This window comes from Triticum aestivum, chromosome 6A (assembly GCF_018294505.1).
Source record: "Triticum aestivum cultivar Chinese Spring chromosome 6A, IWGSC CS RefSeq v2.1, whole genome shotgun sequence".
In the NCBI taxonomy this organism is placed as follows: domain Eukaryota; kingdom Viridiplantae; phylum Streptophyta; class Magnoliopsida; order Poales; family Poaceae; genus Triticum; species Triticum aestivum.
In genome coordinates this window covers 415326874-415353149 of record NC_057809.1, presented here as the reverse complement: position 1 = coordinate 415353149, position 26276 = coordinate 415326874, and the positions used below count along the sequence as shown (strand labels likewise).

At 46.8% G+C, this 26276-nt stretch overlaps 1 protein-coding gene and 1 pseudogene across 1 annotated transcript; both read left to right on the top strand.

Moving 5' to 3' along the window:
* Nucleotides 1–5600: 5600 nt before the first annotated feature.
* LOC123129624 (U-box domain-containing protein 21-like) lies at nucleotides 5601–6987 on the top strand (annotated as a pseudogene).
* A 3131-nt stretch (nucleotides 6988–10118) lies between these two features.
* On the top strand, nucleotides 10119–11587 carry LOC101290613 (two-component response regulator ORR11). The gene is made up of 5 exons (XM_044550506.1): nucleotides 10119–10535; nucleotides 10639–10685; nucleotides 10806–10883; nucleotides 10992–11062; nucleotides 11231–11587. Exons 1-5 carry the CDS (start codon nucleotides 10388–10390, stop codon nucleotides 11316–11318), a joined length of 432 nt encoding a protein of 143 aa, XP_044406441.1. The 5' UTR covers nucleotides 10119–10387; the 3' UTR covers nucleotides 11319–11587.
* Nucleotides 11588–26276: the final 14689 nt, after the last annotated feature.

Below are 26276 nucleotides of genomic sequence, written 5' to 3'. Positions count from 1 at the left end.
GAGACATGAGCTGTACGGAAAGCTTGCTGAAACTGATCCCATGTAACAATGGCTATAGGGTAGGTGACAGTGTAATTCTCCCACCATGAGGCTGCTGGTCCATCCAACTGATGTGCGGCAAAACGAACCTTCTCAGCATCGGTACATCCTGCAGTGGTTAACTCCCTTCCAATCCTGCGGAGCCAATCATCTGCCACTATCGGCTCGGTGCTACTAGAAAACACCGGCGGCTGCAACCTTAGAAAACGGGCTAAGTTATCAACTGGTGGTGGTGGTGGTGGATTGTTGTTGTTGTTGCCTTGGTTCTGAACTAACAACTGCATCAGGGTATTCTGCTGCTGGATAAACTGAGTGAGCTCAGGTGGAAAAGTAAATCCGGGGTCACGTCTCGGAGGCATCTGGTGGGTTTAGACGGGAGAGATTAGAATAGAATGAGGTCTAATGGGAAAACACTACCCATATGCACATGAGACAAACACAATCATTTCACTCAATCAATCAAACAAGGGCATACAATCGATCTAACTATCGTTACAAAAGTGCTCGGACTATACTATTTACAAGGTGGAATACTACTACTGATGTGGTGGTCTACTAAAAATATTCTTCGGTTGAAGACTCCATGATGTCTGCTCCAGCTTCGTCTTCATAGTCATCATCGCTATTGTCGGGGTCTGAGTCGGTGTCGTCGATGATAATGTAGTCCTCCGGGCGAATCTCCTTGGGTTCTTCGTCTTCTCCTCCTAGTGCGGGGTCTCCTAGGAATACTCCTAGCTTCATTGTCAGGTCGGCATTCTTATCCACTAGTACGACGATTTCCTCCTCATAATCTTCACGAGTAGCCTTATGTTCTTCCTCTAGTTTCGTGATCCTAGTCATTGCCTTCTTCAGATCTTCCTGCACACATCTGGTTCTCCTGGCGACGAATATGTTGGTTTAACTCCTGGATGAAAGCTGCAATTGATCTATCCTTCCTGGTGCTAATCATCTCCCATTGCACATCTCGGCGCCCACAAATATGATAGATAGTATCCTTAAGCTCCTTATGATAAACTTCTCCAACGCGTCCCATGGTGATGTGAGCTGCCATACTCTTTCCTAGACTCCGGGTTGGTGCATCGGAGGAAAACTCTATGGGCTTAGTGACTGGCGTGAATGTCCTTCCTGGAACTTGAACTTGAATCATCCATCGCTCCTCTTCTGGTAAAGTGGCATTGTAAGTCCCGGTGAAGCTTGGTATTCCAATGTTCAGGTACCTAGTGACTTCCTTCAAGTGTCGTCCAAAAGGTGCTTCTTCATCCGGTTGTGCAAACTTGTTCCTTGCGTCCGCCATCCTAAAGAGTAGAAAATGGAGGAGTCAGAAATGAGAAGAGAATAGTGATCTAGGGCTTTAGCTTAGTGGTCGTGTCCTACACTCAGCGTGTGCTCTGATAGCATCTTGTAGCGACCCGACCTCAAATGGTCAAGTCTCTGTGCTTCAGTGTCATCCCTGGATCGGTAATGCTAACACACACAGTACTCGAGGATTTATAACAGAGTAGAAATCACACACTTATTACATCGGATGTCTCAAAAGAGAACTTAGTACAATAAATATGGCTTAAGGCCATCTAATATGATAACAGCGGAAGGCTTGGAAGATAAAGTGAGTCCATCAACTCCAACGAGATAGCTCAGCTGCACAGCAACGACCTAACGAACCTTACTCCTCATCTGAAAAGTCTGCAACATAATACGTTGCAGCCCGAAAACGGGTCAGCACATGGAATATGCTGGCAAAGTAACACAGTAGAGCAAGAACAGAATAATACTATCGCTACATGCATATTTGGCTGGTGGAAAGCTCTATGGTTACAGTTTTTGCGAAAAGCCAAATTTTCCCTACAACAAAGGAATAGATTTTATTTAACTATCATGATAGTTGAAACATCATTGAGAAGGTTCCTCCAACTCAATCCCAATTAAAGTAATTAACAACCCAACAATATTATTTTAGAGTGATGAGATACTTATGATACTCCAAGTACTAGATACTCAAGATCTCCATAACTGGGGACACGGCTAACCATGATTAGTTTATACACTCTACAGAGGTTTGCGCACTTTTCCCCACAAGACCCGATCTCCTCCGTTGGATTTCTCGCACTACATGGTGTTTCAGAAACGGATGACCGAGACACAGTCTTTCAGAAGCATTAACCCCTTACTCCAGGTAGACCATACCAACCTACATCCCTCTACCTGCTGATCCACCTCTTTGGGAGCTTCACGCAACTTACTCAACTATGCTAGAGCCCATAATAGCCTGTGGCTGCACACAGAAGTTTCTAGCATGAAAATATCTCAGTTCCCTTTGAGCCTGGGTTGCGGACCATAGGATTATTACACAGGTACTCTGGGATATCCTAGGACAACACTGGATTCTCCAGGTGCCCAACAAACAATCCACCCAGATGTGTATTCAAGTTGCCACCTTAAGTTGAACCATTAATTAACAATCTCACATCTGTCATGGATTTCACTCACCCAAACCACGTCTACGAGCATAACATAGCAATAAAAGCAATACGTATAAGTAACTCCCAATGGTTTGAATATAACAGGGCAATAGGTTCTACCTCATCAACTACTCCCCAAACCACATGTTATTCACATCCTAACCATGCAATGTTTGAGGATTGAAACTAATGCATAAAAACTGGATGATAAAGGGGTATGATCAAAGTGTTACTTGCCTTGCTGATGATCCATAAAACCTAGGGACTCGTAATAGCACGCTTCACACTCCGGGTGTTTTATCGCAAACAAACAACAGCATACATAAGCAATCAAACAAAAAGACACGGGTAAATCTCAAATAAGAAGATCTAACCAGAAAGTTCAACTTAAGAACTCCGGTTTGCGAAAAGAATCAAATCAAACGGAGCAACGAAACTCAAACTCTGAAAGAAACAAGATCCGTTTACTAATCTGGACTAAGGTCAAATTTTACAGTAGCAAAAACTTGTTCAAATTGGTTAAACGGAAAGAGGGGTTCGAGACCAAGATCTAGGCGCTTGAATCGCTTGATTCCGACAAACGAGCGAAAAGATAAACTAAAACGAAAATAGGATCAAAAATCGCAGAGAATCCGAGAAAAAGAAAACCGACGAACACGCTAACGAACGAGCGTTTGTTGTCTGCGGCTAACGAGTGAACACCGTTTGTTAAAAAGAACGTATGAACGAACGTCCGCAAAGTAACTAAACCGAGAAAAACCGACGAACCGATCTATCCCAAAAAAACTAGGGTTTTCTAAAAAAACCGAACCGGTCTTTAAGAAAAACGAACGGCGCTTATACCTCCTGCGAGGATCCGGCGGGGCGGGGCGGCTCCGGCGAGTGGGGCGGGGCAACGCGGAGCGGCGGCGGTGTGGTCAACCGGCAGCGGTGGCGGCGCGGCAACAAGGCGGCGGGGCGGCGCGGCTTGCGGCGGCGGGGCTGGCGGCTTGCGGCGGCGGGGCGGCTCGGGGCTCTATGGGGGTGCGGCGGCTTATAAGGGAGGGGGCGGCGCGGCTTGGGGAAAGGGGCAGGCGGCGCGTGTCCGGGTCGGACACGACGGCGGCGGCGGAGCCGCTCGGGACTCCTCTCCCGAGCCGGTGCGGGGAGGCGGCGCGGCTGGGCCTCGGCCCAGTGCGGTCCGGCGGAAGTTTTTTTAAATAATTTCGCCGGACTAAAGTAAAGCCTAGAAAAATAATATAAAATCTAAAAATGCCAAAACAAATTTTTGCCGTCTACATAAAATATTTAGAACAGGATAAACATTTTCTTGGCCCTAAAATGCAACTTTAAAAAACATGCAATTTTTCTAATTCAAATAAAATAGCAATAAACTCCGAATAAAAACAAACATTTGATTTTAATATTTTTCCTCCAATATTTCATTTATTTTGGAGAAGTCATATTATCTCCTCTCATGTATTTTAATATGAAATATTTTTCGGAAAGAAAATAATTAAAACCAAAAATCCTCGTTTCAATATTTGATAAAACTCAAATATGAAAATAGGAAAAATCCCCAACTCTCTCCGAGGTTCCTTGAGTTGCTTAGGATTTCGAGGGTCACGAAACAAAATGCAACAAAATATGATATGCATGAATGGTCTATGTATAACATTCCAAATTGAAAATTTTGAATGTTACAAATGGGTCCGTGACGACCTGAACGTCGGTGCTGGGTGGACCATCGCCCGCTCCGTCACCACCGCGGAGATGATCGCCAGGCGCCGCTGCAGCCTTGACGGCGAGGAGTGGTCACTTAGCGACTGCTCCGCCGAAGCCAGCAAGGGTACGGCTCCCGCCAGGCCTTCGCCGAGTTGCTCCTCCGCGAGCGACAGGCAGCCACCGAACAAGACTGTTGTGGCCCACCGGTGCCCTTCCGCTGCTGGAGGGACGACAGTGGCAGTGCGGCAGGCCAAGGCGGCCACGCATACGAGATGATTGTGTGGTATAGGGTTTAGTTTTTTTCCTGGTTTTAGTTAAACGGTTAAAATATTGATACTTTTATGTAAATTAAGTCCGAATTTAAATGAAAAACGTTGTGTTTGCATGAACTTCATCTGTTTTAGTTCAAATGTGATTTTAATTATATGCTGGCAGTGTTGGATGGCCAACTTCCGTGTCCCTGTCCGCGGATGAATGCAGAATCAAATTTACAGGTAAGCCTTGGAGATGCCCTCTCATCAACAGGGTCGCTGTAGTTTTCGCCACTATGCTGCACTCTGCCACTGCGGTTGCACGACTGCATCCAGCCAACAGATTTGCTCCCTGCTACGCTGGTCTCGGATATCTTGGCAAGCTACGACGCATTCAAGCCATCCACCCGGCCGCTTCCTACTCCTGGTACTAGCCAGTACTCGCCCTCCTGCGGCATTCAGATTCAGATCGTCCGCAGGCGTCGAATCTCAAGCCACAAAACCGTGGCAGATATGTCTTCACCGTACGGGCTTTGACTCGTCTCCTCCGATTTCTCCCAAGGTGTTCCATTCATAACGTCTGTACCTGTTTGCTAGATCCTGCACGCCGTGGCATGAGAAAATGGCACACCCAACCAATAGTTCGTCGCTTCCATGTGAGACATTAATATACACAAGTAGCCGCGTAATTTTTCATTGCACAGCGCGTCCATACTATGGTGGTGTCCTTGGTGACTTTACGTGCTCGCGGTTGGCGGAGATTCGTCCAATGTGGGGTTCGCCAAGCTGACATGCATGGGCCAGTGTGGGGGTGTTGAACCATCGAGGAGGCCAATGGAGGGTTCGGCAAGCTGACATAATCTGTACTATTAAAGGGGAATCTGCCGTCGTCGTGATGGTTCGACCACCCCCTCCCCCTTTGCGATCGCACTTCGTAAACGCCGGTACGATCCGAAAAACGCGGGCCTCTTGCGATCGCTACTTCCCCGTAGGAATAATCCATCGTACAAACCAGGGAAACAACTGCCCACTAACGCACGTCGTGCTCTCGGTCACCCCTCGCTCCTGTCTCTATCGCGTGAAAAGTCGCCGCCGCTCCGCCCACGAACCTACGCACCATCGCTCCCAATCCACGCATGGCTAACGACGAGGGCAGGTGGCGGATGCCGGGAACGATGAGGAGCTGGCGATGCCGGCGCACTTCCGGTGCCCGATCTCGCTTGAGCTCATGAAGGACCAGGTCAAGGCACCTACGGGCATCAACAATGGCCGGGAGAGGTGGCTGGTACGGGGGCGCGACACGTGCCCCATCACCGGCGGCCCTGTGTGGCTCGCCGACCTCGTCCCCAACAACGCCACGCGCCACATGATCCAGGACTGGTGCGTCGCCAACCGAGCCGAGCAGGTGCCCGTCGCCGAGGCCGACGCCGCCGAGGTGCTCGCCGCCTTCGTGCGCGGGAACGCAGCGGCCTGCGGGCAGGGGGCCGCCAGGGCCATTGGGAAGGAGAGCGACCGCAACCGCCGGTGCCTCGTGGCTGCCGGCGCCGCCCGCCAGCTCGCCTCGGCTTTCCAGAGCCTCACCGGAGAGCCCGTGGAGAGCACCAGCGCCGCAGCATTGAGCGCGCTGGGGACGATCTTGGCGGCCCTTACCATGTTCTTCCCGCTCGACGACGAGGCCTGGCGCTGCATTGCCTCCCAGGCGTCTCACAAGTCACAAGACCCTTGTCTCGGTGCTCTCGCACAGTGAGGTCGCCGCGCGGGCCAGCGCGCCGCCATTGTCCACCGCGAGCTCGCCTCATCCACCGACCGGCACGCCGTCAACGTTATCTCGAGGACGCCCGGCGTGTGCAGTGCGCTCGTCAGCCTCATTATTTACGCCGTGTCCCTGCAGGCCACCAAGGCCGCGCTCATCACGGCCTACTACCCCATCTCCAGCAGCGACCGCCTGCTTCGCCGACGTCGTTGTGGAGCTCGTCGTGGACACTGACAAGGGGACAAGCGAGAAGGCACTAGCCGTGCTCGATGGCGTCCTGTGCGCCGACACCGGCCTCAGGTCCGCGTGTGCGTACGCGCTGGTCATGCCGGTGCTGGTCAAGAAGATGTTCCGCGTGTCCAACATGGCCAAGGAGTTTGCCCGTCTCCGTGCTCTGGCACCTCTTTTGTGCCGCGGACACCGGCGCTGGCGCGCGCTGCTACGAGGCACTGCGTGTGGGCTCCTACCGGAAGCTGCTCCAAGTGTGCTGAGGCGGCATGACCGAGGATCGGGCCAGCGAGCTGCTCAAGCTGCTCAATGGTTTCAGGGGCAGCGTAGAGTACATCGAGACGATGGACTTCAAGGGGCTCAAGAAGTCAAGAGGCCACTTTGATCGGTGTAGATGCTGAATCTTTAGCGTCTGTTTTCACCCTTGTTTAGATTGTTTTGGGAGCTAGACTAGATATCTGGATAAAACATACTCCAGAATGGCTAGATTTTTTTACACCATAATTGAATACTCGTATACAAAATGATCAACAAAAAAGAGAATTGAACTTTCTAATTGCTGTCATGTTTATCTTCACAATTTGAAAGTTATTTCGTGTTATTTACGATTTTGAAGTGATCCTCACATTACAGAAAGCACTGGGAGAAAGAATTGATAGTTGGCGTTATATGGATGAATATCCATCATGTTTGACATACACTTTCGAATTAGAACAATAACGTGTCTATACATTTTTCTAAAGTTCCGTAGCAACGCACGGGCATTCGACTAGTAGATTCAAATTTAGAAGCTAAAAGAAAAATCATGAAAGATGGGGTGGTGAGGCATGCACTATCTATCATAAGCATAGTTTTAAAAACCGGATTAGCGATCAAACCGGTGATGCTGCCAGTTCGGATTTTTACCTGACGGACCGCCGATTCACCGGTTCATTTGCTGCTTTTTTAAGTCATAAAAATATGTAAAATAGATCAAATATACTAAGTTTCTAGCCTTTGACAGTTAAGTGTGATGGGCAAGTTGGTTGTTGGATCAAATTGGTGACGTCGGCCTGTTTAATTGCGCCCAAGGCTGAACCCCTAGCGGCCGCAATTATTTTTCCTCTTGCCAGCAATGCTAGTGTGCATTACTGGTTCAGCCGGTTTCGGTTTTTCATCTGGTTTGGGCAAAAAAACAAGCTGGTTCAACCGGTTTTGTCCGGTCCATTTACAGAACAATCTAATTAGCTTATAAAATCGGCGAGGCCATCGGTTCAGGTTTTTCTTGATATGGTCTGGTTTTTTAAACTATGATCAAAAGTTGCATGCATGCGGGCGAACGGACCAGGTTCTCGAACTTGCCATGGCTGCATGGTCCCCTGTGACTTGGCACCGAGCATCTTTGCCATCTCCCACAAGAAGAATTCCTTTGTCCAGCAAGCCCTTACCAACAACAACCGGATCTCTCTCATTGACACCTCCAATGGCCTATGGCTTGCGCATGTCCAGCAATTTAACTAACTTCTGGGAGAAGATATCAATCACTTTGACACGGAAGATTCCATCATTTGGAAATTCACCAAGGATGGAGTGTAGTATGCTTCCTCGGCCTAGAACCCCCCCCCCCCCCCCGGTGCAAGTTCTTTGCTTGGCCAGTCCTTCAAAATAGGATTTGAACATCAAATCGCCTTGTACGCCACGGTTGGTCAAACTGTGGCCTCTACCCGCCTTGCAAGCAATTCCAAGAGTTGGCGCCCATCTGCTCTTCCAATGTCGGTACACCATCCACATTTGGAACCATATTCTTCCGTGGCTTGGCATGCATCACATTTCTACGGCGGTGCAGACGAGGGCTTCGGTGAGAGAATGGTGGAACATCAACCTTCAGATTCGCATTGGATCCCGTAAGGCGCTCACCTCATTGACGATGCTCATCTCATGGGAGATATGGACGGGGTGTAATGCCAGGGTCTTTCGATACACGACCAACCCTTCCATGGTTCTAATCAGTAAGATCAAAGAGGGTCTCTTTGGGCGGTGGCGGGTGCGCAACACATGAGTGTTGTAATGCCGCGAGAGTTGACCTTTTATTTTGCTACTTTGCAGCTCTTGTTCGAAACCTCTTTCTGTTAATCAATGAAATGATAAAAAAATTCGTTGTTTCAAAAAAATGTTGCATGCATGAAGTAACTCAATAAACAAGTTTTTGAATCTTGATGCGGTCATGCGGCTGCATGCATGCCGGACGTGCGTGTTGCAAATCGTTATCCCAACAATCTCCCAGGAAAACCTGTGTTTGTGCATAATAATTATAATAACAATTAATAAGCAAATCAGTAGTGTCATTGCACCGACATGACGGTTCTACCCAGGGCATCCTCAATGTGGATCACCATATGGACCTCATAAAATGTCTGTGGACATGTTCGAACGTGTCCGTGGACATCCAACCTGGCGGAGGCCATCTAACCGCGTCCTCAAAAACTTTTCTACTTGTCCAACCTTTCCTTTTTTTTCAAATTATCTAGATCAATAGCAATTTGACCATACATTTAAATAGTTGCAAACAAATGCAACTACTAGCAAAAGCATCGGATATTCAATAAATTTTCTATGACGGAGGTGAAAGAGGCGGCAGATTTTTGCAACAATTGTTGCGTGTTTGATTGATTATACAGATGAGCGGCGTAGTACTTTAGTGGCTTGTATTAGGGAGTGCGGTGGAGGGCGGACGGAGGTAAAGGAGGCCAAAGAGTGATGCGGCAATTGTTGCATGATAGGCTGACCGTAGTGATGTACAACGGCCTGTGCAGGGCGGGTCATGGGGCGATTGCGTGGGTAGTTCTGACACAGTGGTCCTTCGTGGAGGACGAGCTCTGGTCTGAACGGCCGCCTGCACCTTCTTCTTCGCCCTCTCCTTCACGCACCGCTCTTGCCGTTTGATAATCTCTAAACTCACCGGCACGAAAGCATGGCGGACGGGATCCGGATCCAGTAGGACAATAACCTTCAAGATGGGCTGCGATGAGTCCATCGCGGTGGCGGCAGACAGCGGAAGGCCTCGAAAATGGATGGGGGCGGCGAAGCTTGGTGGAAAGAGGCTGGGGTTTGACATGGGAACAATGGCAAAAATTTATCAAATTGCATGGGCCGCTGATGGTGTTTTGGATGGGCCCGAGGTGCCGTGTAGTCCGACATGACGAACGGTCCCCCCACGCCCCCCCCCCCCCCCCCCCCCCCCCCCCCGCGATTTGAAGCCGGACTATGGGATACGTCCGAACCGATGCGACTGATATAGTTTATAGTTATCCATGTTAGAGGGTTATAAATTCCAAACACTTGAGACTGGTTTAAAAATCCGCGTTGGTGATGCCATATTGCTATTGATGCACAAGCTGGCAACAGCCGAAGGCAGCTCGGCCAGGCCGGGACAAACATATCTCCACCGGCCGGGAAAACGTTTTATGGCACATGCAGATGGTATGAATTTACAGATCGGCCGAGCTCGTATCACTATCTACTAATTAAGCTGAATCGTCACAATCATATCGTCGAGGAGATCATGTGACGCATCAAAAGGGACTGGTGGTATTTAAGAGGGGAGATCCTGTCCGTCCTCGGCCGCGACAGGCAGGAGGAAGATTTCCGCTTTACTCGCCGCGCGCGTACAAGTACACGCGATCCGGTCCGGCACGTGTGTCGTGTGGTATCCGGCCTCCGTGCCGTATCCAGATCCTGTGGATCCCTGCACAGCTGCACTAGGATCTTCCCGCGCTGCACTACCTTCTCTATTTTCCGAGACCCGTTGCCCTCGCCCTCGCCCTCGTTCACCCTCGGCCCTCCATATAAACGCACCACCCTGGATGGCCCCTTCTTGATTGTGACGACCCACGGGAGACGAGAGAGATACTGCTACAGACTCGCGCGCGTATCTTTCTTCTTTCTATCCTAGCGATCGGCACGAAGCTTTCGAGATGTCGAGCGTCGCCGGAGGCGTGGTTGGGACGACGGCCGTGTTTTCGGGGGCCGGCGGCGGCGCGCCTCTTCACGTTCTCGCGGTGGACGACAGCTCCGTCGACCGCGCCGTCATCTCCGGCATCCTTCGCAGCTCTCGGTTCCGTGGTGAGTCCAATCGTGGGTCTGGTTGCAGCATCGCCATTGAATCTGTGCGCGTTTGCATGCATGAGAAGTGACCGAGTGCATCTGTTGTTGGTTTCGTGGGCAGTGACGGCCGTGGATAGCGGGAAGAGGGCCCTGGAGCTGCTAGGATCGGTACGCCTTTGATTTCTCTCTTTGTCTCTTTATTGGCTGTATGTAATCTTTTGGCATTTTTAGTATCTTCTGAATAGTACGTATTTCTGATCTGCTTCTGCGTTTGGGGATCGCGTCCAGGAGCCCAATGTGAGCATGATAATTACGGATTACTGGATGCCGGAGATGACGGGATACGAGCTCCTAAAGAAGGTCAAGGTGCGTGGTACTCTATTTTTTTCTTCTTCTCCAAAACTCCTGCCCAGTGGCAATCTTAATTTCTTTTGCCACAAATCACATCTAGTTTACGAGGCAAAAATCGCGCAGGAGTCATCCACGTTGAAGCAGATCCCCGTGGTGATCATGTCCTCGGAGAACGTGCCAACCAGGATCAGCAGGTCTAAATTCTACTCCCTCTGTAAAGAAATATAAGAGCGTTTAGATCACTACTTTAGTGATCTAAATTCTTTTATATTTCTTTACGGAGAGTACTGCAATGTCCAAGTACTGCCCTATGGGGAACTAGACGTCGATTAAAGCCGGTGCCTTTTCTTGTTTATAATCAGATGCTTGGAGGAAGGCGCAGAGGATTTCCTGATGAAGCCCGTCCGGCCGTCGGACGTGTCGCGGGTGTTCAACCGGGTGCTCCCATGAGAAGAGGCGGCGGCGGCAGCGGCGTTGGTGGGGATGCGGTGAAACCATTCGTTCACGCGTGCTTCCTTTTTTGGTCGCCTTGTGTCATGTTTAAACAGAGAAGATCTCGAGTGAATTGCCAACAGTAGGTGTTCTTCGTTTTTGGTTTCAAGTGTCTTTCAGCCGGTCCAAAAGCAGTAGTAGTTCTCAGGCAATTTGTTGGGTGGTGTGGCCTGTTCCTTACTTGTTTTTTTTTCGAATTAAGATTACTTTACTTGTTTGGTTTTGGTTAGAGGAAATTGAAGGCCTTAACAACAGTGTTCATGATCTCCTTATAAACAACGCGAGGCAGTTCCGTTTCCCCTCTCTCGCTCGAGGCGATACACGAGGCAGTTCCTAGGCCGGCACAGCCGCTGGCTCGCCTTTCCTCCGCTCGTTGCCCCAACGGCGGCGACAGGGTTTGGGAGCCCCGGTTTCTTTTGGCTCGTGTCTAGGTCTAGGCTAGTTTGTTCAGGTGCCGATGTCTTTGTCAGGAATAAAAGTTTCCGGGTCATCGCCTTGACGGCGTTCTATGACGGTGTCGAGGAGTCGTGGATGTGTGTCTAGGCAAGGCCTTAAAGACAGCGGTGGAGGTCTTGTCGAGGGTCATGTTTCTTCGCCTTCGTCCACGTCGTGTCAGCGGTTCCTCCGGAGTTGTCACGAAGCCGAAAGTGTTAGTGTTGGAGGTGGACGGTGCTGCAGCGGTGGTCTCATCTAAGGTATCGTGCACCTAGAGTTTCTTCAAAGATGAAAGATGGTTGCTGGTTTTGGAGCCCCTCAGCAGCGTTGCCTCATGAGTACTTCAGAATCGCGACCCAAGAGGAGCGGAGATGTGCTCCGGTAGACAATCCACACGGACACGGTGCCGTTCGTGGCAACGCCTGGTCAGAGGCTCACAACACAGTTTTGCTGCTATGGCTTTTTTTTGGACCTTGGCTTGGTGGAGATGTCTTCTTCTCCTTTCCAACGGACGCTCTAGCGACGGCGGTGGCTGAAGATTATAGTCGTTTTGTTGGTGGATGCAAGGACGAGGAAGATTTTTTCAATAAATTTTCTTTGCTTCTAGCAATTTCTCTTGGTGGGTTGTCTCTTTAGATTTCTCCTCAAATCTGCCATGTATGTTGTAATATGTTGATATTATTAATATAAACATGGCACATCTCTAAAAAAAAACAGAGTTCATTTTAGTTAGTCTTGTCTCCTCTTGTCTGCATTTGCTCTTTCTGGCGACAAGAAGAAAAAATCTGCATTTGCCCCATGCACGGACGTGTATGATGTAGCGCGTACATTTGCGAAGTGACATGCGTGCGTACATTTGTCCTTGTCACCTCGTTCAATATTACAAGATGTTCTAGCATTTTTTCTTATTTGGACGTATATAGGCGTATTTTAATGTGTTTGTTAACTCATTTCAATTCAAATGTAGCGATATTAAAATATCCAAAAGATCTTATATTTGTAATCGAAGGGAATACGCTCGTGTCAACGTTGCACGATGTAAGCATATGTGAGGATCGCTCATTGATGTAGGAATACCAATAGGGTAGGCCCATGGATACGTATGGGCTAGCCAAAAGGCCAAATCAATACATGATACAGTCCAAATAGTAATGGGCTAACAGGATCTGCATCAAGCCCAACTATATTACAGCCGAGGACAGCATGGACCACGGGGTGCATCATCATCATATATGTAGCGACCAGACCTCAAACGGTCCAATCTCTGTGCTCCGGTGTCATCCCTGGATCAGTAATGCTGACACCACACATTACTTGGAGGATTTATAGTAGAGTAGCAATCACACACTTATTACATCGAGTGTCTCAAAAGAGAACTTATTACAATAAATATGGCTTAAGGTCATCTAATAACGATAACAGCGGAAGGCTTGGAAGATAAGTGAGTCCATCAACTCCAACGGCATCACTGAGTATAGAACCACGACCTAAAAGACACCTTACTCGTCGTCTGAAAAGTCTGCAACATGAACATTGCAGCCTAAAACGGGTCAGCACATGAAATATGCAGGCAATGTAACACATAGAGAGCAATAAAAGAATAAGGCTATTCTACACGCATATTTGGCTGGTGGAAAGCTCTATGATTACAATTTTGCGTAAAGCCAATTTTTCCCTACTGCAAAGAATTAAATTTTATTTAACTATCATGGTAGTTGTTAAACATTGAGAATGGTTGACAGCATTCTCAATCCCAATTAAGCATCATCATTAAAAAAAAACCACAAAATTATTTAGAGTAACATGATGAGATTCACATGATAATCCAGGTACTAGATACTCAAGATGTCCATAACCAGGGACATGACTAACCATGATTAGTTTATACACTCTGCAGAGGTTTGCGCACTTTTCCCCACAAGACTCGATCTCCTCTGTTAGGATTCTCGCACTGCATGATGTTTGAGAAACGGATGACCGAGACATAGTCTTTCAGAAGCGCTAGCACCTTACGAACGGGTAGACCGTACCAACCTACATCCCCTACATCTGCTAGTCTACCACTGTAAGAGTTCGCACGACTTAGTCAACTATGCTAGAGCCCATAGTAGCTTGTGGCTGCACACGGAAGTTTCTAGTATGAACAATCTCATGATCCCTTTGAATCTGGGTGGCGGTCCAAATGAAAAACAAGCAATCAATGGAATACCCAGGTGCCTCAATCCATCCAGATGTGTGTATTTAAGTTGCCACCTTAGATAAACCATTAAATTATCAATCTCACATCTGTCATGGATTTCACTCACCCAATCCACATCTACTAGCATAGCATGCCATAAAAGCAAATGTAGAAGTAACTCCCAAAGGTTTGATAATAAACAGGTAATAGGTACTACCTCAACTACTTCCCAAACCCACAATTTAATTAGATCCTAATCATGCAATGTCTGAGGATTGATCTAATGCAATAAAAACTGGGTAATAGGAGGTATGATCAAAGTGTTACTTGCCTTGTTGATGATCCGTGAAACCTAGCGATTTGAAGTAGCAAGCGGCGCACTCCGGATACTCTATCGCGAACAAACAAGCATACAATAAGTACTCATCTAATGCACGGGTAAAACTCGAATAAGAGATCTAACTAGAAAGTTCAACTTAAGAACTCTGGTTGGCAAAAAGAACCAAATCGAACGAAGCAACGAAAGACAAACGACAAAAGAAACAGGCTTCGTTTACTATTCTGAATCTAGGGCAATTTTTACAGAGGCAAAAACTTGTTTGAGTTGGTTAAACGGAAAGAGGGTTTCGAGACGAAACTCCGGGCGCTTGAATCGCCTGATTCCGATAAACGAGCAAAAAGTTAAACTAAAACGAATACCGAATCAGAAATCGCGATCAGAAAATCGCGGATTTAATCCGAGAAAAAGAAAAAACGATGAACAGATTAACGAACGAACATTCGTTAACTGGAACTAAACGATGAACACGTCCGTTAAAATGAACGAACGAGCGAACACTCGCTAAATAAATAAACCGGAGAAAACCGATCTATTTAAAAAAACAAAAACTAGGGTTTCTAAAAAAACCGAAACGACTTTTCTTAGAAAACCGGCGGTGGCGGCTACCTCGGCTTGGGGCTCCGGGTGGCAGCGGGTGGTGCGGGGCGGTGGGGCGGCGGCTCCGGCGTGCGGCAGCGGGGCGGCAGGCGGCGACTGCGGCGTGCGGCGGCGGCGACAGGCGGCGCGGGCGGCGGCTGCGGCGGCGCGGGTGGCGTGGGAAGGCGGCAGCGGGTGTGGGGCTCCAGGGGGGGCTCGGCGGCGAACTTGGGGAAGGGGGCGGCCTCGGGAGGCGTGTCCTCCCCGGACTCGGCGGCGGCGGCTGGGCCGGCCTGCTCGGCTGGGCCCTTGGCCCAGTCGGGCGCGGGGTCTCTTTTTTTGAAACAATAACACTGCAACTAAAAAATAATCTAGAGAAATAAATAAAATTCTAAAAATGCCAAAACAAATTTTCACCGTCTAAATAAAATATTTAGAACAAGATGAACATTTTCTTGGCCCTAAATGCAATTTTGAAAACGTGCAATTTTTCCTAAATTCAAATAAAATAGCAAATAAAACCAAAATAAAATCTTATTTGATTTTTTATTAAATCCTCAATATTTCTTTATTTTGGGAAATTTATTTTATTCCATCTCTCACAATTTTATAATAGAAATAATTGAAGATGAAATAAATAAAATCAAATAATCCTATTTTCAAAATTTGAGGAAACTCAAATATGGAAATAACGAAATCCCCAACTCTCTCCGAGGGTCCTTGAGTTGCGTGAAATTTCTAGGATCAACCAAAATGCAAATAAATATGATATGCAATGATGATCTATTGTATAACATTTCAAATTGAAAATTTGGGATGTTACAAACCTAACCCCCTTAAGATGAATCTCACCCTCGAGATTCGGGGATGCTAGAAAATAGGTGAGGGTGGTCCTTCAACCGATCTTCCTCTCGTTCCCAGGTTGCTTCATCCTCCGTGTGGTGGCTCCACTGAACTTTGCAAAACTTGATAACCTTGTTGCGGGTGACTCGACTGGCATACTCAAGAATCTTGACTAGTTTCTCTTCGTAGGTCAAATCACTGTCCAACTGAATCGCTTCCAGCGGCACTGTATCTCTTAGCGGTATATCAGCCATCTCTGCGTGGCACTTCTTCAACTGGGAAACGTGGAACACGTCGTGAACTCCTGACAATCCTTCGGGCAATTCCAACTTATAAGCTACTTCTCCCATACGCTCCAAAACTTTGTATGGTCCTACAAAACGTGGCGCTAACTTTCCCTTAACTCTAAAACGCTTAACTCCTCGAAGTGGAGATACTCGAAGATAAGCTCGGTCTCCGACTTTGTAAACTGTCTGCTTGCGTTTTGAATCTGCGTAGCTCTTCTGCCTGGACTGGGCTACCTTGAGCCTATCACGAATCAATCTTGCTTTCTGTTCAGACTCCTTAATCAGATCCGGTCCAAACAACTGGCAGTCTCCAACTTCATCCCACGACAATGGGGTCCTGCACCTCCTTCCGTACAAGGCTTTGAAAGGGGCCATCTTCAAACTGGATTGATAACTGTTGTTATAGGAGAACTCTGCGTATGGCAAATTGTCGTCCCAACTAGATCCGTAATCTAGCGCACAAGCTCTCAGCATATCCTTTAAAATCTGATTGACTCTCTCGGTCTTTCCATCTGTCTGCGGATGGAAAGCTGTACTGAACTCAAGCCTGGTACCCAAAGTTTCATGCACCTGATTCCAGAACTTTGAGGTAAACTGGGTTCCTCTATCTGATACAATGCTCCTTGGAACTCCATGCAGACATACGATTCTGGTCATGTATATCTTTGCTAACGTGGCACTGGTATAGGTAGTCTTCACTGGAATGAAATGAGCTACCTTTGTCAAACGATCGACTACAACCCAAATCGAGTCATAGCCTGAACGAGTTCTGGGTAATCCTGTAATATAATCCATGCCTAACTTATCCCACTTCCATTCGGGTATCGGCAATGGCTGTAGCAATCCTGCTGGCTTCTGATGCTCTGCCTTTACTCTCTGACATACATCACAAACTGCTACATACTCCGCAATATCCTTCTTCATTCCGGTCCACCAGAAAGTATCCTTAAATCCAAATACATCTTGGTATTTCCTGGGTGAATCGAATATGGTGAATCATGGGCTTCCTACAGAATTAACTTCCTGATCTCCGGGTCATTGGGCACATACACACGGTCTTCAAACCATAGGGTATCGTGCTCATCCTTAAGAAATCCTTTAGCTTTTCCTTTGCTCATTTTCTCTGTAATAGAAGCAATCTCCTTGTCAGTCCTTTGAGCTTCTCTTATTTTATCCATCAAAGTAGACTGAATTTCCAATGTTGCTACATAGCCTCTTGGAACTATCTCCAAACATAGCTCACGAAGATTTTCGGCTAACTCCCTTGGTAAATCTCCTGTCATTAAGGTGTTGACATGACTTTTACGGCTCAACGCGTCAACTACTACGTTAGCCTTTCTAGGGTGATAATGCAATCTCATATCATAATCCTTGATGAGTTCCAACCATCTCCTTTGTCTAAGATTCAACTCCTTCTGCGTGAAAATGTACTTCAAACTCTTGTGATCCGTGTACCCTCACAATGGTTTCCAATGAGAAAATGTCTCCAAGTCTTCAATGCATGCACTACGGCTGCTAACTCCAAATCATGAGTAGCATAATTTAACTCATGAGGCTTGAGCTGTCGTGAGGCATACGAAACAACTCTTCCTTCTTGCCTAAGCACTGCTCCAAGTCCTCGACATGAAGCGTCGCAATACACCTCATAATCCTTGGTCTGATCTGGCAAAATCAACACTGGTGATGTAACCAAGTGATACGTCTCCGTCGTATCTACTTTTCCAAACACTTTTGCCCTTGTTTTGGACTCTAACTTGTATGATTTGAATGGAACTAACCCGGACTGACGCTGTTTTCAGCAGAATTGCCATGGTGTTGTTTTATGTGCAGAAAACAAATATTCTCGGAATGACTTGAAACTCCACGGAACATCTTAGAAATAACAATAAAAAATCCTCGCCAAAGATGAAGACCAGGGGGCCCACACCCTTCTCACGAGGGTGGGGGGTGCCCCCCCTAGGGCGCGCCCCCTACCTCGTGGACCCCCTGGATGCCCTCCGACGCCAACTCCAACTCTATATATTTGCTTTCGGAGAGAAAAAAACCAGAGAGAAGAAATCATCACGTTTTACGATACAGAGCCGCCGCAAAGCCCTAAAACCTCTCGGGAGGGCTGATCTGGAGTCCGTTCGGGGCTCCAGAGAGGGGGATTCGTCGCCGTCGTCATCATCAACCATCCTCCACCACCAATTTCATGATGCTCACCGCCGTGCGTGAGTAATTGCATCGTAGGCTTGCTGGACGGTGATGGGTTGGATGAGATTTATCATGTAATCAAGTTAGTTTTGTTAGCGTTTGATCCCTAGTATCCACTATGTTCTGAGATTGATGTTGCTATGACTTTGCTATGCTTAATGCTTGTCACTAGGGCCCGAGTGACATGATTTCAGATCTGAACCTATTATGTTTTCATGAATATATGTGAGTTCTTGATCCTATCTTGCAAGTCTATAGTCACCTACTATGTGTTATGATCCGGCAACCCCGAAGTGACAATAATCGGGACCACTCCCGGTGATGACCATAGTTTGAGGAGTCCATGTATTCACTATGTGCTAATGCTTTGTTCCGGTTCTCTATTAAAAGGAGGCCTTAATATCCCTTAGTTTCCAATAGGACCCCGCTGCCATGGGAGGGTAGGACAAAAGATGTCATGCAAGTTCTTTTCCATAAGCACGTATGACTATATACGAAATACATGCCTACATTACATTGATGAATTGGAGCTAGTTCTGTGTCACCCTATGTTATGACTGTTACATGATGAACCGCATCCGGCATAATTATCCATCACTGATCCGGTGCCTACGAGTTTTCCATATACTGGTTTACGCTTATTTACTTTCCCAATGTTACTGTTACAATCACTACAAAATACCAAAAACATTACTTTTGCTGTCTTTACTTTTGTTGCCGCTACCACCACTATCATATTACTTTGCTACTAAACACTTTGCCGCAGATACTAAGTTTCCAGGTGTGGTTGAATTGACAACTCAGCTTCTAATACTTGAGAATATTCTTTGGCTCCCCTTGTGTAGAATCAATAAATTTGGGTTGAATACTCTACCCTCGAAAGCTGTTGCAATCCCCTATACTTGTGGGTTATCACCAAGCGTTTCTTCAACTCCTGGAAACTAGCCTCACATTCCTTGGTCCATATGAACTTGGTATCCTTCTTCAACAACTCCGTCATAGGCTTTGCAATCTTCGAGAAATTTTCAATGAATCTCCGGTAGTATCCTGCAAGTCCAAGGAAACTTTGGATCTCTCCAACTGTTGTTGGCGCTTCCCAATTTGTCACAGTGTCAACCTTGGTGGGATCCACTACTATACCTTCTCCGGATATAACGTGTTCGACAAATCCAACTTCCTTCAATGAAAACTCACATTTGCTAAACTTGGCATATAACTGATGTTCTCTGAGCTTACCAAGTAGCAAATGCAAATGCTCCTTATGCTCCTCTTCATCCTTCGAGTAAACTAGGATATCATCAATGAACACTATGACGAACTTATCCAAAAACTCCATAAACACTTTGTTCATCATGTATATAAAATATGCAGGTGCGTTAGTCAGACCAAATGACATAACGGTATACTCGTACAGCCCATAACTGGTGCTAAAAGCCGTCTTAGGTATATCCTGTTCTCGAATCTTCAACTGATGGTATCCTGATCGCAGATCGATCTTGGAAAATACCTTAGCTCCTTGCAATCGATCAAACAGATCATTGATCATCGGTAATGGGTACTTGTTCTTGATGGTTACTTCATTCAATCCTCGATAATCAACAACCATCCTTAACGATACATCCTTCTTTTCCACTAGAAGTACTGGCGATCCCCAAGGGGAAGAACTTGGGCGGATATATCCTTTATCCAGTAACTCCTTAATCTTCTTCTTAATATCTTCCAAATCCTTTGTGGGCATCCTATATGGTCTCTTAGATATTGGCCATGTGCCTGGCAAAAGCTCAATCAAAAACTCAATATCTCTATCTAGTGGCATGCCTGTCAACTCTTCTGGAAATACATCAGGGAAATCCTTCACTACTGGTACTTCCTCCTGCACAACTCCTGTTAGGCAATTTACTTGAGTCCTTTTCGGCACATGTTGGTATACATAATTGATCCTTCTCCCTTCTAGGGTGGTAAGCAAAATTGACTTACTGGCACATTCAATGTTCCCTTCATACTTTGATAACCAATCCATGCCTAATATCACATCCAATCCTTGAGATTCCAATACTATTAGGTCTGAGGGAAATACATAGTTACCAATCCTTAATGGTAACCGATCACACCATAGACTAGCCATATACTCTACTCCAGGCGATGTTACTAACATGGGTGACCTAAGGGCTTGGGTTGGCAGTTTATACTTATCCACAAATCCCCTTGATATGTATGAATGCGATGCACCAGTATCAAAAAGAACGAGTGTAGGAAATGACTTAACCAAAAACTTACCTATTACCGCATCGGGCTGGGCTTCAACCTCCTCCACATTTACGTGGTTCACCTGTCCCCTGCTGAAAGGGTTCGGCTTCTTCCCAGAGCCTCCATTGCCATTTCCATTCTGGGCTTCAAGACATTCATTAGCATAATGTCCGGTCTTCTGGCACTTAAAGCAAGTGACTTGGCTCAGGTCTCTCTTGGCTGGGGTTGATGGGTTGGTGCGGTTCTGGCCGTTACTTCCTCCATTACCATTACCATTCTTGGTGCCATTATGATTGTACGAGCTACCTCCTCCATGGGTATGCTGAAAATGTCCTCCCGGTCTAGGGGTAAAACGTGGCTTCTGCTGAGCTCCTGAATTGTACTTCCCTTGTCCGTACTTCCTCTTGCGGTTCTCAATTTGCTGCTGCTTCCCTTCAATCATGAGAGCATGGTCTACCAACTCCTGGTAGTTGCTGAAGGTTGCTACCATCAACTGCATGCTCAACTCATCATTTAGTCCTTCCAAAAACTTCTCCTGCATCTGTAGCAACGTCATCTGGGGCATAACGTGCTAGCTTACTAAAGTCCTCCACATACTGGCCAACTGTCCGTCCTCCTTGGCGCAATTTGCGAAACTCTCGCTTCTTCATGGCCATTGCTCCTGCTGAAACATGGGCAGTACGGAAAGCCTGCTGAAACTGGTCCCATGTGACAGTGTTGATAGGGAAAGTGGCGGTGAAATTCTCCCACCATGATGTTGTGGGTTCTTGAAGCTGATGTGCGACAAACTTCACCTTTTCCGCATTGGTGCATCCTGCCGTGGTCAACTCCCTTGCTGTCTTGCGGAGCTAATCATTTGCTACTATCGGCTCGGTGCTACTAGAAAACACCGACGGATTTAGCCTAAGAAAACGGGCTAAGTGATCAACAGGTGGTGGTGGTGGTGGGTTGTTGTTGTTGTTCTCCTGATTCTGATTCTGGACTAGCAACTGCATCAATGTGTTCTGCTGCTGGATCAACTGGGTGAGCTCCGGTGGAAAGGTAAATCCGGGGTCACGTCTCGGAGGCATCTGAGGGTTTAGAAAAGATGAGATTTAAGAATAGAGAGGGGTCTAGAGAGAAAACACTACCCATATGCACATGAGGCAAAAGCAAACAATTCACTTCATTCAATCAAACAAGGGCATACAATCGATCTAACTATCGCAAAAGTGCTCGGACTACTATATTTACATGGTGGACTACTACTACTGTTGGGGTGGTCTACTAGAAATATTCTTCGGTTGCAGACTCCATGATATCTGCTCCAGCTTCATCTACATAGTCATCATCACTATCATCTGGATCCGAGTCGGTGTAGTCGATGATGATGTAATCTTCCAGGCGAATCTCCTTGGGTTCTTCGTCTTCTTCTACTGGTGTAGGGTCCCCCATAAATATTCCAATCTTCTTGATCAGATCATCATTCTTCCCCACTAATACTTCAATTTCCTCTTCATAATCTTCACGTGTAGCCTTGAGTTCTTCCTCCAGTTCCTTGATTCTTGTCTTCGCCCTCTTCAGATCTATCATGTCGGCGCACATCTGGTTCTCCTGACATCGAATGTGCTGGTTTAACTCCTGGATAAAAGCTGCAATTGATCTATCCTTCTTGGTGCTGATCATCTCCCAGTACTCATCTCAGTGCCCACAAATCTGGTAGATAGTATCCTTGAGATCATTGCGGTAAACTTCTCCAATGCGTCCCATGGCGATGTGAGCTGCCATGCTCTTTCCTAGACTCCCTGTTGGTGCATCAAATGAAAACTCTATGGGCTCAGTGACTGGCATGAACGTCCTTCCTGGAACTTGAACCTGAATCATCCAGCACTCTTCTTTAGGTAATGTGGCGTTGTAGGTTCCGGTGAAGCTTGGTACTCCTATGTTCAGATATCTAGTGACTTCCTTCAAATGACGTCCAAAGGGTGTATCTTCATCCGGTTGCGTGAACTTGTTCCTTGCATCCACCATCCTAAAAGAGTAGAAAAGATGAGAGGTCAGAAAGAGAAGAGAGTAGTGATCTAGGGCTTTGGCTTAGTGGTCGTGTCCTGCAGTCAGCGTGTGCTCTGATACCATCTTGTAGCGACCAGACCTCAAACGGTCCAATCTCTATGCTCCGGTGTCATCCCTGGATCAGTAATGCTGACACCACACAGTACTTGAAGGATTTATAGCAGAGTAGCAATCACACACTTATTACATCGAGTGTCTCAAAAGAGAACTTATTACAATAAATATGGCTTAAGGCCATCTAATAACGATAACAATGGAAGGCTTGGAAGATAAGTGAGTCCATCAACTCCAACGGTATCACTGAGTATAGAACCACGACCTAAAAGGCACCTTACTCGTCGTCTGAAAAGTCTGAAACATGAACGTTGCAGCCCGAAACGGGTCAGCACAGGGAATATGCTAGCAATGTAACACATAGAGAGCAATAAAAGAATAAGGCTATTCTACATGCATATTTGGCTGGTGGAAAGCTCTATGGTTACAGTTTTGCGTAAAGCCAATTTTTCCCTACTGCAAAGGAATTTTATTTAACTATCATGGTAGTTGTTAAATATTGAGAATGGTTGACAACATTCTCAATCCCAATTAAGCATCATCATTATAAAACACAACAAAATTATTTAGAGTAACATGATGAGATTCACATGATAATCCAGGTACTAGATACTCAAGATGTCCATAACCGGGGACACGGCTAACCATGATTAGTTTATACACTCTGCAGAGGTTTGCGCACTTTTCCCCACAAGACTCGATCTCCTTCGTTAGGATTCTCGCACTACATGATGTTTGAGAAACGGATGACCGATACATAGTCTTTCAGAAGTGCTAGCACCTTACGAACGAGTAGACCGTACCAACCTACATCCCCTACATCTGCTAGTCTACCACTTTAAGAGTTGACACGACTTAGTCAACTATGCTAGAGCCCATAGTAGCTTGTGGTTGCACACAGAAGTTTCTAGTATGAACAATCTCATGATCCCTTTGAGCCTGGGTGGCGGTCCAAAAGAAAAACAGGCAATCGCGGGAATACCCAGGTGCCTCAATCCACCCACATGTGTATTTAAGTTGCCACCATAGATAAACCATTAAATTATTAATCTCACATCTGTCATGGATTTCACTCACCCAATCCACTTCTACTAGCATAGCATGGCATAAAAGCAAACATAGAAGTAACTCCCAAAGGTTTGATAATAAACAGGTAATAGGTACTACCTCAACTACTTCCCAAACCCACAATTTAATTAGATCCTAATCATGCAATGTGTGAGAATTGATCCAATGCAATAAAAACTGGGTAATAGGAGGTATGATCAAAGTGTTACTTGCCTTGTTGATGATCCGTGAAACCTTGCGATTCGAAGTAGCAAGCGGCGCACTCCGGATACTCTATCGCGAACAAACAAGCATACAATAAGTACTCATCTAATGCACGGGTAAAACTCGAATAAGAGATCTAACTAGAAAGTTCAACTTAAGAACTCCGGTTGGCAAAAAGAACCAAATCGAGCGAAGCAACGAAAGACAAACGGCAAAAGAAACAGGCTTCGTTTACTATTCTGGATCTAGGGAAATTTTTACAGAGGCAAAAATTTGTTTGAGTTGGTTAAACGGAAAGAGGATTTCGAGACGAAACTCCAGGCGCTTGAATCGCCTGATTCTGATAAACGAGCGAAAAGTTAAACTAAAATGAACATCCGATTAGAAATAGCGATGAGAAAAATCATGGATTTAATCTGAGGAAAAGAAAAAACGACGAACAGATTAACGAACGAACGTTCGTTAACTGGAACTAAACGATGAACGCGTCCGTTAAAACGAACGAATGAGCGAACGCTCGATAAATAAATAAACAGGAGAAAACTGATCTATTTAAAAAAAAACGAAAACTAGGGTTTCTAAAAAAACTGAAACCGCTTTTCTCAGAAAACCGGCGGCGGCTACCTCGGCTCGGGGCTCCGGCGATGCTCCGGCGGGGCTCCGGGCGGCGGCGGGTGGTCCGGGGCGGCGTTTCCGGCGTGCGGCGGCGCGAGCGGCGGCGACAGGCAGCGCGGGAGGCGGCTGCGGCGGCGCGGGTGGCGTGGGGAGGCGGCGGCGGGTGTGGGGCTCCAGGGAGGGCTCGGCGGGGTTATAAAGGGGGGGGGGCGAACTTGGGGAAGGGGGTGGCCTCGGGAGGCGTGTCCTCCCCGGACTTGGCGGCGGCGGCTGGGCCGACCTGCTCGGCTGGGCCGTTGGCTCAGTCGGGCGCAGGGTCTCTTTTTTTAAAACAATAACGCTGCAACTAAAAAAAATCTAGAGAAATAAATAAAATTCTAAAAATGCCAAAACAAATTTTCACCGTCTAAATAAAATATTTAGAACAGGATGAACATTTTCTTGGCCCTAAATGCAATTTTGAAAACATGCAATTTTTCCTAAATTCAAATAAAATAGCAAATAAAACCAAAATAAAATCTTATTTGATTTTTTATTGAATCCTCAATATTTCTTTATTTTGGGAAAGTCATTTTATTCCCTCTCTCACAATTTTATAATAGAAATAATTGAAGATAAAATAAATAAAATCAAATGATCCTATTTTCAAAATTTGAGGAAACTCAAATATGAAAATAACGAATGGGCCACATGGGCTTTAGTGGAGAGAGAGAGGGCCAGCCAAGGCAGGGCCGCGCGCCCCTCCCCCTCTAGTATGAATTGGACTAGGGAAGGGGGTAGGTGCCCCCCTTTCCTTCTCCCTTCTCCTCTCCTTCCTTCCCCTTTCCTCCTCCTAGTTGGACTAGGAAAGGGGAAGTCCTACTCCTACCAGGAGGAGGACTCCTCCCCTCCTTGGCACGCCCCAAGGGCCGGCCGGCCTTCCCCCTTGCTCCTTTATATACGGGGGCAGGGGGCACCCTAGGACACACAAGTTGATCATTGATCCCTTAGCCATGTGCGGTGCCCCCCTCCACCATAATCCACCTTGTTCATATCATCGTAGTGCTTAGGCGAAGCCCTGCGCCGGTAGCTTCATGATTACCGACATCATGCCATTGTGCTGACAAAAGTCTCCCTCGACACTCAGCTGGATTGAGAGTTCGTGGGACGTCACCGAGATGAACGTGTGCAGATCGCGGAGGTGCTGTACTTTCGGTACTAGGATTGGCCGGATCGTGAAGACGTACCACTACATCAACTGCATTGTCATAATGCTTCCGCTTATGGTCTACGAGGGTACGTGGACAACACTCTTCCCCTCTCGTTGCTATGCGTCACCATGATAGATCTTGCGTGTGCGTAGGAAATTTTCAAAATTACTGTGTTCCCCAACAACTCCCTTGCCCCTCAACCCTCGCTCGACCCTCGCCCACGTGGTGGACATGCAACAATTCATTTGGTCTTAGATAGCTAGAACGATATATACTGCAGTACCATTATTGCTCGACTTCCCGAAGAGGCGAAGAGCCAAGCACAAGGTTAATATTTTGGAGATGCCAAGCGCAAGGTTTATAGGAGAACGAGTAGTAGTAGTACTAGTAGTACGTACCAGTGGTACATACTGTACGAGGAAGAAGGCAACAATATGTATGTTTTGTGTGACAGTCTCTTCTTACAGGACGTGCTAGACCTAGTGGACCTCATTGTTGCAATGGGACTACTCCCTATTATAGATGGCACGATTCAGAGTGGTGGGCAGCGGGCATAATTCGGAGCTGCTTAGTCTTAAACCCCATGAAGAAGTCCCATCGAAAGGAATAGCCATCCTCTATGTGTGCTCC

Excerpts from the sequence above, each read along its gene's own strand:
- LOC101290613 (XM_044550506.1), top strand. The coding sequence starts at position 10,388 with ATGTCGAGCGTCGCCGGAGGCGTGGTTGGGACGACGGCCGTGTTTTCG. Across the intron at positions 10,686-10,805 it reads CCCTGGAGCTGCTAGGATCG|GAGCCCAATGTGAGCATGAT; the intron begins GTACGCCTTTGA and ends GATCGCGTCCAG. Across the intron at positions 10,884-10,991 it reads AGCTCCTAAAGAAGGTCAAG|GAGTCATCCACGTTGAAGCA; the intron begins GTGCGTGGTACT and ends AAAATCGCGCAG.